We start from the raw sequence: 14,884 nt of genomic DNA, 5'->3' as shown, positions 1-14,884 counted from the left end.
ATTTGCTAGATGTCAGTGTCTGACCTGAACAGTTGGATCCTATCAAAGGTCTGGGTGAGAGCACAGCTGGGATCATTAATTAGTCTGGGAACACTGGCAGGGCTGGAGAGGGTGATGTTAATGTTACCTGGGCTAGAATGAAAAAGGCCTGTCAAGTGTACTTTCCTTCAAATGTTTTGCCTTATTTATATGTTACACCATCAATGTTATTTTCTCTAAAAACAAGTATTTCTTATTTTCAATATTTCTTAATGTATGTTAAGCTTGCTTTCTTAAATCATTCTTTTATTCCTTGGGGAATGGTGGATTCTGGGTAGTCAGTTATTTAAATGTTATTTGGGCAAGTACTGTTTCAGGCTGAGTATCTAGCAAATATCAATTATTTAATGATTGCTGTGATGTATTTAAATAAAATGAAGAGCTGTGCAGAGGAGGCAGATTGCCATCTATGTAAAAATGAAAGCAGGGCCTTCAAATAGTAGGGAAAATGAATAACAAATGTCACAATTTCTGATCACTCAAGTTTGTTTTTTTTTTTTCCAAGTGTTTCTAGGGATTAGATTGCGTCAGCCCTTTTGATTTCATTAGCTGAATCAGTTTAAAACTCACTTAGTTTCCAGATGAACAAATGTATTGTATGTGCTCAGAATTTTTGCAGAAAGATACTGATCCTGGACTATCACCATGAGGGTCACAAATGCCATTTCTAAATGTAATTGTGGATATTTTCTATTTTTTAAAACTTTTTCACCCTGTTTGACTATTGATACACTGTAACGTGCTTCCATTTTTATCAATTTCTGTGTAGCCCGGACAAGCAAGAATCCATTTTACAGAGTGGCAGTGTTATGTGCCTTCAGGTCTCGAAGGCTTAACTGTGTGGTCTTGCTCTTCAGAAGCAAATGTGGTTGCATTTTGTGTTGTGTATGGGATACAGGTTTTTGTTGGTTTGGTTTGTGTGGTGTGTTTTGTTGTGGGGGTTATTTATTTATTTATTTATTTTGTTGTTGTTGTTGTTTTGTTTTGTTTTTTTCCTTGGAAGAGTATGAATGAAAGTATGCCACTTATATCAAGTAAAGCCCAAGTGGTTCATTTTGAAACTAAGTTCTTATAATTTGGGGAAGCAGGAACTTAGTGTTACACTGTTCCACATAATCAGCTGTTGTTACTTTCTAAGTAGAGTGCACTTTTTTTCTTTGTTTAGAATTATGGAAGAAGAAACCTCTCACTCAATCTCAGTGTAAGGAAACTGATGACATAGAATCACAGAATGTCCTGAGTTGGAAGGGACCCACAAGGGTCATCGAGTCCAGCTCCTGTAAATGACATGAAGTCATTTTCCAAGTACTTTTAAATCTATGCTTCAGCAGTACAAAAAATACAAAGTAAAGACAATAATCTTACATACAGAAAAAAATATTTGCCTAATAAATCATGTGATATTCTAACATTTTTTTTCTTTAACAGGTATCTTTCAGACGAAGGAATTGAGGCTTGCATAAGTTCCTCTGAAAAAGTTAATACAAATGACATTATCCTTGTTGCCCTTAATGTAAGTTATGATTGTGAAAACTTTTTTCTAATGTATCGTACTAAAAATGATATATCTAATGGTTCAAGTATAGGTTTGTGTGGCTAATTAAGTGTACCATTGTCTGTGTGATTTACATAAAGTGCAGAGTACTTGTCTCTCTCCTTGTATGAGTTGTGAATTTTATTTGGAAATAAAACCTATTCCAAACTGTGAAACCTGGAGGAGAAAAATGAACATATTTTGCTGTAGGAAAGTATTTTTATGTTTACGAAATGTAAATCTAAAATCGAAGTACAAGCAGTAATAAAATAGGAAGGAATACTTTTAAGGACTCAAGAAAGGTGTGCATGTGAATTTCTGTTTTTCAGAATCCTGGTATATACATTGTTGGTAAACATTGGTAAATTTGATCCTTTTCAGTAACAAGGAAACAGAAGACAGCTACTTAATCTATGTATTTGTTACTTATTTTTAATGTATTCTGTGAAAATCATGAGGTAGATTTTTGACAATTTTACGTTTTACTTGTTTAAAACTTAGTCATCCACACTCAGAAGTGTTAAAGCTTGTATGTGCTGTGTACAGATTTATGTAAACTCTGTCCTTTGTAATAACTATGTGTACTTCCAAGGAGGAAGAATATGTACTTGAAAGTATTCTTTCTCGATGAAATAGTAAATGAGAATTGTGAGGAATTATTTTGCCCATCCTTGAGATTCAACCTCTACTGGTTTAAGATGATATGCTGACAAGAGTATCCCCTCTGGTCCTTGCATTTATTCTTTGAAGCATGTGTTCAATCACTCTTATGTATGAATGCACTAATCCATGTAAATTTATTTTTTGTGTGTGTGAATTGCTCAAGTAAGTACGAAATAGCTATAAATGTAGCTTCATTCCTTCAGATGCTTTTATTTTGTATAAGATCTTGCAAAGAGTTTGTAAAAGTTGTCCCCTTCCTGCTGCTGTGATTGCAAAGCATCTTGCTGGAGACTTGTCAATTATCTGGATATGGAACATGCTGGAACAATTTATAGGAGCCTGTGTGCTATTCAGAGATAAATAACTGACAGATGGCAGATCACTTTACCTCAGGTGGGCTCAGGTAGAAAACTGAATGTACATTCTTATCACTTTCTATGGCTCTCTTGTGCAATAGAAAGTGGGTTGAGCGTTTATCTGCTAAATAGATACTCGGAGTAAATACACTGAAAGAACATCTGTACAATTAATTTTCTATTTGTAGGGTACCAATGTTTGTCACTGAAAAACAGAATAAAGCACTTGTTTTTAGTGTTTCAGATACTAAAATATTGTGTTGCTCAGTTCTAGATTAGGATGCTGGAACAATAATCCATTGACATATATTAATGGCAAGTTAGTGTACAAGTTCCAGGAGTAATTACTTTTAGCCTTTCTTCTTTTGGAAGTGCTTATGAGCATGACAAATACAGAAAGTTTTCAGGTTCAGTACAGTAATCTGCACCAGCACGTTCTACTTAAAACAACAGACTTATTTCAAGCAATGAAGTTTAGAAAACATAGGGTTTTAAGATGCACTGCTGTGCTTTATTTTTTTCTTAACAAATATAAATGGACTAAAAACCTTTACACATTGTAAAGTCTAATTAGTTTTTATTCCATTTTCTATTTTCATACGCTGCACCTTATAGCCATCCAGTGCATCCTTTTGTCACACGTCACCCTGGTGACAAGCTTGTCCAAACAGCGTTAGGTGGGATAAGTGCTTTTGTGGAGGTTTGTTCCTTTGATCATAGGAATTCTTCAGTTCAATGTTGTTGGTGGCCATGCTACACAGTTGCTGAATAATGTTATGTAGCTGTCTGCCTCAATTCTAAAAGAAGTAATCAGACATTTGAGTTAAGAAGCATTTAGTGGAAACATGATGTAAGCTTTTACTCCAGGTATAATTACAAAAATCATCCCAAACTTTTATGAAGGTTTTGTGCATGTAAAACCACACAAACTAAAAATGCAAAATGCTCTTCTCTAAGTGCCAGATGGAGAGCAAAGAAAGACATTTACATATATTAAACCTCAGAGTTATGTCAAATAAACATTATTTCATCATTTTATCTATTAAAGGCATTTTATTAATAATCTTTGAAAATGTGCTTAAAACAAGAGTATCTTTTAAAAAGCAAAAGAATTTCTTTTGTAAACTCCTTTAGTTGATTTTTTTTTTTCATCATATGCAGTTATAGGGATGAGGGTTTTTTATAGTCTGTAAATAGTTGGCATTGTAGAAGAAATACCCTCTTTTTAATTTTTTTTTTTTTTGAAACAGGATATTTTAGGTTAATATTTACTTGTCTTCTGTATTAATTTCAGACAGATTTAAGAACGATTGGCAAGAAATTCCTCCCCAGTGACATCAATGGTGGAAAAGTGGAAAAGGTAGACAATATTTTTACCTCACTTTTTCTATGTTTTGGGACTTCTGTGTGATGACAGCCTTCTATGCTGCATTAGTCTGGTTTTGCCATTATTTCACATACAAAAGAACCCAATATTTGAGTATATTATAGGATAAATATAGTAACGTATTAGTTTGTCCACTAGGCTTCCTAAGGAGAGGACTCTTTTATTTCTCAACTTTGTACTGATTAAATAAATGTGAACAATCCTAGCAACTTAATTTATCACGCAGAAGTAATTTAACCTGTTTGATCATGACATGGTATCAGAAGTTAATTTTTTCTCCTCCTTTATTTTTGGGAGGGCAATCAAAGCAGGTTAGGAATAAAGCAAAGCAGCTGTATGATTATGATACATAGTGATACATGTTGATGCTGTATTACTTTGCTTAACTGGTCTGCAGAATTACAGCTACAGACTTAATGTAATTGTCCTGTGACTATGTATCCTATAGGTTAGGTGGATAGACCATGTTAGATGGTATAACACTTGATATGTTACGGAATAGTTTTATATTTGAAACTTGGATGTGCTAGATTTTTAACATATGCTGTAAGTTTAGGTAAAAATTAAATTTGACTCTTTCAGTATACCCTTCTTGTTTCCTTTCTTACATGCAGTTAAGAGAGTGGATAAATGAAGGAATCTGATTTTAAACCAAGTAGTAGTTATTAATTCAAGCAGTTATCTCTAACTTCCAAAAGTTGACAATCTGTATCACTGATGTGAAAGTTCTGGAGAAACTTTTCATTAATGTTGAAATTCCAATAGTGATCAATCATGGGGTGTTGTTTTAAGACAGCAAGATTGAGAGAGGCTGTTAAGAACTGTTAGGATTTTTTTTTTTTCTGCTGATGCTGTTGTATAAATGGAGCAGTGACTGCTGTAGACACTTTCTTCTACAAGAACAACATCAGGAACGTTGTTGTCAGATGTGAAAAGCCCATTTGAGAGATAGTGTATTGCAGGATCATAGTTTTTAGCCAGGCAGCATTCAGTGCATGCAACACATTGCTTATTAAACTAACTTTCTGGGAAAAGTTTTACTAACTTAATGTGGAGCTACATTTTTTGCAGGTATTAGTTTAAAAAAAAAAATCTGGCTGTTTACCTGTTTAGGTTTCTGGATAACATGCTGTTCAAGATACTTCAGTGCTTAAATAATTTTTGTACCACCTGCAAAAAATTGATTTAGCTGTTCTTTATGATTTTAATATTTTTCTTCCTCTTCAGTATCCTGTTTCTGAAGTACGGAAAACAAGCAAAATAATTGCTTTATATGGTGGTTTTTTACACTGTTTATTTCTCAGTTGCTTAATTGGTGTCTTACTGAATTTTTCATTTCAGATCATTTAATATTCACGAGGTCCAAATGTATTTGGTTAAATACAATCCTTCAGAGTATGGTAATGCCTGCCTTATTTGGTTTCGCTGTTGAAACATGATTTCAGTTCGAAGTGACTGTAATTGTAGTGTGTTTTCAGAGTTTTGCTGCATAATGGTAAAATTTCTTTAGAGGTAGTTGTTGAGCTTTTATTCATCACTTGAGAATATACCTAATAACTTGTCCATTTCCTTTAGAGAGAATGTTTTCTAAATTTCTGTTGTAATTATGTAGTTCAAATGGTCAATTAAAGGTAAAAGTGTCATTAATATCCTAAAAGCTTTGATGGACATTATATATGAGAAGCTACTTACATGCTTTAAAATGTTTGCTTCTAGTTTGACTGCTCAAGTCATCACTTGTGTTTTTCATGTTTCTCAGCTCAAACAAGTGAAGGTGCAATTGTGCCATTTGTTTCCACAAAATATAAAACCTCTGCAGAAAAATGAGAGATGTGTGCTTGAAAACTGTGGTGGTTAGTGCTTTGAAATACCCATGAGATAACAGCTACCTTTTCATGGGAAAAACCTTCTGCACTTGTACACACACGAGTACTTCTGTATTTTGTAAAACTGAACATTTCAGAAAATGAAAAACGGGGAAAAGTGAGGGAAGAAATCCAATTCTAGTTTAATTTTCAAGGATCGCTATTAAACTTGCTGCTCTCCCCTCAGGGTATGTTCTGCTTTTTGTTACTGCGTGTCCTTTAGAGGGTCCTCGTTTGTCTTACTGGCAGTACAAAGCAGTATATATGTAGGATCCTAAATAAAAAGACAAAAATGAACTGTTACTGAATAGAGTTTTATAAATTTCCACATGGGATTGTCTCACAGTTGATGGAGATGGAAGACTGGATAATAGGATTGAATGCTGCAGGAATCCAGTCCTATCCAAACTTTCCTTTTTGAAACTTTGTTTGAATCAAGGTATTTCTGTTTCCCAGATTGTCCAAAGGTTGAGAGAGATTAGTGCTTACAGACTCCTTCCATTTTTAATGGTTAAAGAGTGAAAATACAGAGCAAAAGGGTATTTTTTTCTAGTATGTAATGTACCAGGAATTGCGAGAAGCTGGAGGAAGCAAGCCAGGACAGAAGAAAAACATGGCCCCTAATGGTCTTGGTTAATGACAAATGTTTGTTTAACAAATAGTATTTGTTAAATCCTAGGGACTTATATATCAGTATTGTTAAGGAGCCAAGATTTTTTATATGTGAACATCAAGTAAAGTTTAGTTTGATCTTACTTTAATCAGCTGTCTTTATTTGGATCATAGATATTAGAAAATTATTCTTAAAAAAACCCCAACAAACACCTGCAAACCATTTGCTGCAGGATGATAATCCTCCAAGTTTTGAAAAGTAGTAATGACTGCACAGAAAAAGTCTGTTTGGGAATGACTCTTATTTATGGTTTTTAGCCCAGACTTTTAGATAGTATATTAAATCTTTGCTTTCTTAACTGTAGTGTTTCCTTTTTTTTGAGTAACGAAAACAAAATCTGGCTACTTAATAACTGCTGGTATTTAGCTTGCAATGTATACAGATGTTTTATGTTACAGAAACTATGTGTTTATAAAGGAGAGTATTTGCCTTATGTAAGTAAAGGATACGGTTGGGACAGGAGTGGCTCCTTAATGTTATCTCTCAGAAAGCAGTCATTTGTGGTTCAGAAATGCTTCAGGAAACAATAGAAATTATATATTACTGTTGTTCCTCTCATCCAAGACTAGGATCAGTTTTATTTATGTGTGTCTTGAGAACACATGATACATTTCCATCTTGCATGGAAAATAACTTTATTTTGTAGTGTTAGTGTAATAGGCAAATATTTGCATAAAAGTGGGCATAGAGTCCTGGTGTAAAACAACCTGGGTATTTGACCATTATAGGTAGTTATCAACTTCAATCATTAATACACAGAAATGTTTTATTCACTCATTTGTGTCTGTGTTTTGTATGGATTTTAAAAAAAACAATATTACCAGCATTATCCACAAGATGGCCACATTTGCATAGTATTTGGAAAAGCTGAACCCTCGTATTTCCATCTAGATGACTATAAGCCATAAATATAGGTTAAGTATTTTTAATGGAATAGAAATGCAAAGAAGACTATATAGTTATAATGTATAATTTAGTAATGATGTTGTGTTCAAGGCATAACTTGTTTTCTTTTGAGTATTTGTGTTTCATTACAATGGAAGCATTCATCCCACGAGCATTCAGAAAGGATTTCATTTCTGAGCTCAGAGATGCTTTCTGAGTACCGACAGATTGATGGCAAGCAGTTAAAACATAAGTTGCCAAGTGATTCTAATTCTTGTTTAAGGTTACTCATACGCTTCCCAACTTCCATCTCATTACTTTACTACAACTAACTGTGCTTTGTTGCCTTTAAATGCCGCTTTGTTTGCAGATTTTGGTTTCCTGCAGGCTTTTTTTTTCCTTAGAAAAAAAAAGGCGGGGGGGATGATCAGATTTGCTGTTCCAGTTACAACTGATCTGCATTTAACAAAAACACTCCGGTCTTAAGGTGCTCATCTTCACTTTCCAGTGAGTGTGATTTGCTACGTCAGATCTCCTGATGTAACTGCGTTTGAAACTGCCTGTGTCAAAAATTATCCTACATAATTTTAGCTGCTTGCTTATTTTTTTCCAATTGAGATGATTTTGACAAGACTCTGAGTGTGGTAATGCTGACAGATCAAACTGAGGCATAGTCTTTTTAGAAACAGCTGTTTGGCAGCTTTACGTAACCTGTGGGCCTTGAGCTCTTCACCTTGATCAGTGTTTTGATTGCGTTCTTAGCTTCCAATGCCTATTTCAGGAGCTCTTAAAAAGGCGTGATTACTTCCATGTTTTTGAGGAAGAAGTATGTAATGTTAGATATAATAAGCTAAATTTTTGTGAGAGGCTGACTGGTTTTTGGTTTCAGACCAATTTAAGTGTGTGAAAGCCTCTAGGAAGACAGTGCCATGGTAGTCTTGAAAAGAGTAGAATATAACCTCGTCGCTATATTGCAAAATTTGTTGAAAATTATCAGATAGGTATTGGACATGGTTTAAAATTTTATCTTTGTAGGGATCTGAAGAGATTGGTTTATTAGAACATGGAGTACTGTGTTGAGCTCTGGGGCCTACAACGTAAGATGCACATGGACCTGTTGGAGCATGTTGAATTATTGAATTATTAACATTAACCCCTGTGGGAGAAGGGCCATGGTGATGGTTAGAGTGCTGGAGCAGTTAGTCCCTTCCAGTCAGTGTGTGTAGATAACATTTCAGGTGTGTTTTTTTTTTTTTTTTTCTGAACGTAATATAAGTACTTAGATTAGTTTCTTCGTATTGGAGAAGCCTATAGTCTAGCTACGCATGAACAAATGACGTGAATGGTATTTTAATTAATTTAAACTATGTCCAGAAAGACTCAAATTCTGTCATATGATACTGTGGATTTTTGTTTATTTTGGGTTTTTTTGTTAGTTGCCTTTCTCCTCTTTTCCCCCCTTTTCCTCTCTTTGCCCCCTGAGAGTAAAGTGTGTTCTTGAATTAGTGCTGATAGCCTTCATGGATATAGGGGAAAGAGTGGAATGTGGTATGTCTCAATGACTTTTTATTAAACTTCCATTTCCAGTCATTCCTCTTATGCCTTTTTCTGCTCTTTCAGATTTCAGATTCTGAGTTATCCAGTAGTTTTCCCATACATTAATGTAATACCTACACTGTGAATATTATAATGAAATTACATAGTATAATATATTATTATATTTTTCACCTTGAAAAAGTAGGCAGAGCATTAGCTTTATCCATCATTAACCCCATAATTAATCTTCATTCCTCAGCTCATTTAACCTATGTTCTGTACTCTCATTTTAATCCTGTAGATCAGGAGTGTCCGATTCATTTTCACCAGGGGCCACATCCGCCTTGCGGTTGCCTTCAAAGGGCCGAATGTAATTTTAGGACTGTTACAGATGCGGCCTCCCATGAAAATGAGTGGGACACCCCTCTACTATAGACTGTAAGCACTGAAAGCTGTTTATACTACTACTCTGGCACATAAAATGTGATTTCTTTATTTTTCTACTTGTTTCTCCTCTTTTAGTTTTTTGTTTGTTCTTTTTAAAATTAAAGTCATCTGAATTGCTTTTCATAGCATTCCAGCCTTAATATGTATGCAGTTGCTTGCCCAGTTTGTAAATAACTTCTGGAGAGGACAAGCTACAGCTGTACTGTGTAGAACTTCAGGATGAAGGCATTACCTAAATAATAATATGGGAATGTATACAACAAAACAGTCACAAGATCACAGAGTGGTTAAAGATGGAAGGGACTGTCATCTGGTCCAATATCCCTGGTTAAACAGGGCCACCCAGGGCTGGGTGCCCAGGACCATGTGCAGATGGCTTTCCAGTGTCTTCTGAGATGGAGACTCTGCAGCCTCCCTAGGCAGCCTGTTTTAGTGCTCGATTTCAAATAAAAAAAATGCTTTAGCTTCTGAGAAATCCTCCATCCCAGATACTGTATTTTCCTTGGTCCGATTTGAAGTCATAAATGATGCAGATGCTTTCAAATTTTAAATGTATTTGAAGGTGTCAAGAATAGGAAAACTATGTAGAAAATTTCATTTATATTACTTGCTATTGCCCTAAGGTCACAAAACCATTTAAGATGTGAACTCTATAGAGTGCTAATTTTGTTCCTGTTAGTGACAGTTTTCTTTCTCTTCTTAGTATGATTTCATGCTTTAATGGTATTCCAAAGTATTTTCCTTTCTCTTTTGTTCTCATCCTAAATAAAGTTCATGTTTCCTCATCTTCTAATTTATTTAGTTTCACTGCTTCTATTATTTTATTTATTTATCTCACTCTTCTTTATGTATATCCACTTCCTGGTTAGTTGCTCTAAATTTATGTTCTTCTGGGCTAACTGGTCTGTTTCTCAAAGGGAAGAAGTTGATGAAGTTGTCACTTTTTCATCTTATCTGCTGTCTTAGATGCTAGAGATCAGCTGAGCAGCAACGGATTATTCATTTTTATTTCTCAGAGGGTTCAGAATGACTGTGTGCTCAGCTATGACCTAAATGTGATGAAGTATAGGTGTGCGGTTTTCTTGTTTGTTTGTTGTGTTTGCACCTATTTGAAGAAGCTGTGTTACTAGTTAGTTTTTTATAAAGCGATTTTACTTTAATTGTAGTCATTGTACTCATTGTAAATGAGACCCTGCAGTACAGCACGTGAAATATTATCTGCACTCCATAGTTAGTATGTTCAAAGTGACAATATTCATGGTTTTGCTTGTTTGCTCCCCTCACCTCTTTTCTTTCAGTTCTTTTCCATAATCGTTATTGCAGAGATGCATGAAGCATCACAACTGTTTCTCTGAAAAAGCCATTTTTATCATGCTTTTGAATGTATAGTACATGAGCGACAGAAATCGAACATGACTGCCTGATCAAATTGAACTTTCCTTTGCCTGGGGGCATCTGTTAGCATGTCTAGATAGTACAGCGTGTTTGCTTCATGGTGTTAAGTTTTGTCTTTTCTGTTTTGCATATGTAGCTGGAAGGGCCATGTGTTCTGCAAATACAAAAAATACGCAATGTTGCTGCACCAAAGGATAACGAAGAATCTCAGGCTGCTCCCAGAATGTTACGTTTACAGATGACCGATGGACACACAAGCTGCACAGCTATAGAATACAGTAGCATGTCAAAAATAAGGTGAACAACTTTATTTCCAAAGTTTTGCTTTGATACTTAAATATCCTTAAAATAATGGAAGTATCCTTAGTCATACATGGAAAAATTGCATGACAGAACAGGTTTCCTTCTCAAATTTTATATATAAAGGAGAACCTTGAATTCAGCATGCAAAGATGTATATGAATGTAATTTACGATACTGTTTATGCTGAAGTACACAATGGAAGAAGGTGGATTTTTGCAGTCATCTGCCGAGTTGGAGTTTACATCGCAGACAGCGTGTTGGGTGTGTGCAAACTTGAGCCAAATTCCCCATTTTTGGTAGCAGCAGATCTTTTGTCTGACGCTGGTAGCAGGAGTATCACAAGCCTGACACACCTAACTTAATGCAACTAGCGCTGCTTTACCATGGGCAAGACTTTAACTTGGATTGAATTAGCAAGTATTTCTTCAGTTAACAAACGAAAGGTAGGAGAGCTAATTACTGTTGAATGTGGAGATTTTTTGTGTGTTTGGTTATGAGGATGCTGAAAATTATTTCTAGTGTTTAGTCTCTGGAGTCATGGTGTGCTTTGCTCTTCACCCTGGTTCAGTTCACTTTGATTTAAAAAAAAAATCTCCTCTCTCTGCTAGCTGCAGCAGTTAGATGTAGATATATACCGCATTTTTAAATGTCATCTTTCACTGTTAAACTGCTCCTTAGCAGAAGCCAGCGTGTAGTTTAGAGTGATGCTGTCTTAAAAGGTTGAACACTCAATCATATTTTAATTTTAGCTTAAACCAGCAGAACTTAGAATGTCATATTCCAACATGAATATAAAGAGAGCAGAAAAGGAAGGGAAAAAGGCTCCCGTGTATGTAGATTCTAGATCACAAAATACTTGAATTGGTACACTCAGTAGAAGACTTAATTTGAAAGCTTTTAGAAAAAAGCTCAAAAATGTCAGAGAACTCATCACTCTGTACTAATTATGTGAGCTCTTGTTTTCAAGTAACACAGTATGAAAAATTAATTTGTGTTGTATGTGGTTGTTTCAGGTTTGAGGTTGGACCGTTAACCTTGAATAATATGCTGTTTCAGTACATAGTGTTTCTTTGAAATAAATAAATAAAAATCAGAATTTTGTTTGAAATTAGAATTTCTTCATTATTAGAGTTTCCATTTGCCCCTCCACCCCTTTGCATACTTTTCATTTTTTTTGCTGTATTTCTTTCTTGCCTGTTTTTTCTGATCTCATTTTCTTTACTTTTATCAGAACAATACCTAAAATCCATTCATATTGCTAAGGTTAACGCCACTAGTCCTGAAACTGGCTGACTCCACTGTAAATGTTCCTTACCTTCCTTACCATGTGGTATGGTCCTGTGATTGCAACAATAGCTTTAGCATGTTTTAACGAGGTTATTGCTGCTCACTCTAACGGTGTCGTGTTTCTCACAAGAAAAATCATAGTTTCCAGATTGTTGTTCTTATCATATCTTTTAATTATGGGTTGAAGATGCGTGATCTATTATGCATCTGCTGTTATTTTTCATAGGGCAGGTACCTTCTTGTGGGAGTTGACCACAGAGTATGTCCCTATGTTTTTAAATGATGCATGTTTTTTATATTTATTCTGATACAGTCCTGGCTGTTCGTAATATATAGAAAGCTTCTTTTCTAACAGCTCTTCGTTTTTTTCCCAAGTTAAATGTCTAAAATAAATGAGATGATTAACCATCTGGAGTTCCTCTATTTATTAACTAGAAATGCATCCTAGGATGAGTAACTTACACAACTGACTTTGAGACATCTTCTGTTAGTCTAAACAAATCACATCCGTAGTTTGGTATTGTTAAATTGGATTTTAACCAAACAGACAATTTGCAAACATTCATCTCTGTTAGAATCTAATTTACAATATGGCATTTTTGTGTAATGAGTAGGAAGTGTTCCAAAAAAGCTATTGGAAAGCACTGTGCATAGTGAAGGAATTATTGCAAAGATTTTTTTTATGCGACAATAGTGGAAGTATAACAAGAGTAGAATTTTATGTGTGTTTGATGACAGAATATTAATAAACGTATTTGAAGTATTTGGCTTTGTTTCTAATTCTAGCCTGAACACTCCACCTGGAACAAAAATTAAGCTTTCAGGAATTGTTGAAGTGAGAAATGGATTCTTGCTGTTGGATGACAGTAACACAGCAGTTCTTGGAGGTGAAGTGGAGCATCTTATAGAAAAGTGGGAATTACAAAGGGTGAGGTAACACCACTGGAAATACTTGTCTTAATGTGTTGACTGTAAACTTTAATATGATAAGCTTTTAGAACTGTACTGTTCCAGTATCATTGGGAATGCAGCCAAATACACATAAATAGGTCTTACGTATAATGTCGCAAATGAAAAAAATGTATTTACAATCATAGAATTATTTCAGTTGGAAGAGATCCCCAGGATCATCAAGTCCAACCATGATAGCCATAACCTAACCTAACTCTGGCACTAAACCATGTCCCTAAGAACCTCGTCTAAATGCCTTTTAAACACCTCCAGGGATGGTGACACAATCACTTCCGTGGGCAGCCTGTTGCAATGACTGACAACCCTTTCTGTGAAGAATTTTTTACTAATATGCAATCTAAACCTCCCCTGGTGCAACTTGAGGACATTTCCTCTTGTCCTATCACTTGCTACTTGGAAGAAGAGACCAACACCCTCCATGCTACAACCTCCTTTCAGGTAGTTGCGGAGAGCGCTAAGGTCTCCCCTCAGCCTCTTCTTCTCCAGGCTGAACAGCTCCAGTTCCCTCAGCTGCTCTTCATCAGACTTGTTCTCCAGGCCCCTCACCAGCTTTGTCGCCCTCCTCTGCACTCTTTCTGGTACCTCAATGTCCTTCTTATGATGAGGGCCCCAAAACTGAACACTGTTCAGTATTCAAGGTGTGGCCTCACCAGTGCCGAGTACAGTAGCACACAATATAAGTGATCTTTGCACGGGTCAAACATATTAAATTTACTTTAGTGCAGTCTTGGGTAGTTGCTTTCCTAAACAGTGTGTTTGGTACCGAAATGTTATAGAACGATGCCTCTTAAAATTGCCATCTGCAGACTATATTTTTGAGACCAAAAAAAAAAAAATAGTAATTGTATGGAAAGTGTTGAAGCTGGTAACCGTAAGTATGAATTCTGTATTGCAGATTTCATCAGTGCTTTAGTTAAATTTGTGATCAGAAAGATATTTTGGAGGGTTTAAAATCTTTGAACAAGCCATAAGTGCTTGTAAACCCCTTTACTCCATTTTAGCCTTGTTCCTGTCCCAACAGACCAGAAGTTGGAAGACTTTTTCATACATTTTCTCACTAATGAGTGGAAGTTCCTAGGGCAGGAAGCTGTGACCCTGCTACAAACAGTCCCAAATACTTACCAGATCGGCTGTCGCTATTAGTGCACTCATACATCTCTATATCTGTACATCCACATCTCTGAAACAGAGTAGCTGCTTATGAATACCATGGTCATTTCTGTTTAAAGTACTTGTTTTATTGTTGCTGATGTGAAGTTTGGCACAGCCATTATCGTTACGAGTAGCCTTCTTCAGTGTTGTTTGCATTTTATGGATTTGAGAAACTAGGCCAAAATTTATTTGAAATGTGAGTTATGCGGTGTCCACTCTAGCTTCTGTTTGGCATCCTTTCTGTGCTTTTATAGTTGAAAGTAGTTTTTTAAAAACATTTCTGGTTTTAAAAGAAGCTGCCTGTTTGATTAAAAAGAAGGTTCTGAGGCCAACAGCAGAATCATCCCATTCTGTTGGGTTTATTTGTATTTAGTGTGAAGTTTTGTGAGT

The 14,884-nt window shown here is 35.4% G+C and overlaps 1 protein-coding gene across 1 annotated transcript in view; it reads left to right on the top strand.

The window, feature by feature from the left end:
* The window catches only part of TDRD3 (tudor domain containing 3), a 99,707-nt gene that overhangs the window by 37,790 nt on the left and 47,033 nt on the right, over positions 1 to 14,884 (top strand). Inside the window, exons 2-5 of the mRNA XM_065652874.1 lie at positions 1,468 to 1,552; positions 3,887 to 3,952; positions 10,917 to 11,077; positions 13,157 to 13,298. Coding sequence (XP_065508946.1) covers positions 1,468 to 1,552; positions 3,887 to 3,952; positions 10,917 to 11,077; positions 13,157 to 13,298 — 454 coding nt within the window. The remainder of the gene's footprint in view (positions 1 to 1,467; positions 1,553 to 3,886; positions 3,953 to 10,916; positions 11,078 to 13,156; positions 13,299 to 14,884) is intronic.

The sequence above is a fragment of the Caloenas nicobarica genome, chromosome 1 (genome assembly GCF_036013445.1).
Source record: "Caloenas nicobarica isolate bCalNic1 chromosome 1, bCalNic1.hap1, whole genome shotgun sequence".
NCBI lineage: Eukaryota > Metazoa > Chordata > Aves > Columbiformes > Columbidae > Caloenas > Caloenas nicobarica.
The sequence above is the reverse complement of the archived record's forward strand: the minus strand, read 5'-3'. Positions and strand labels throughout refer to the sequence as shown.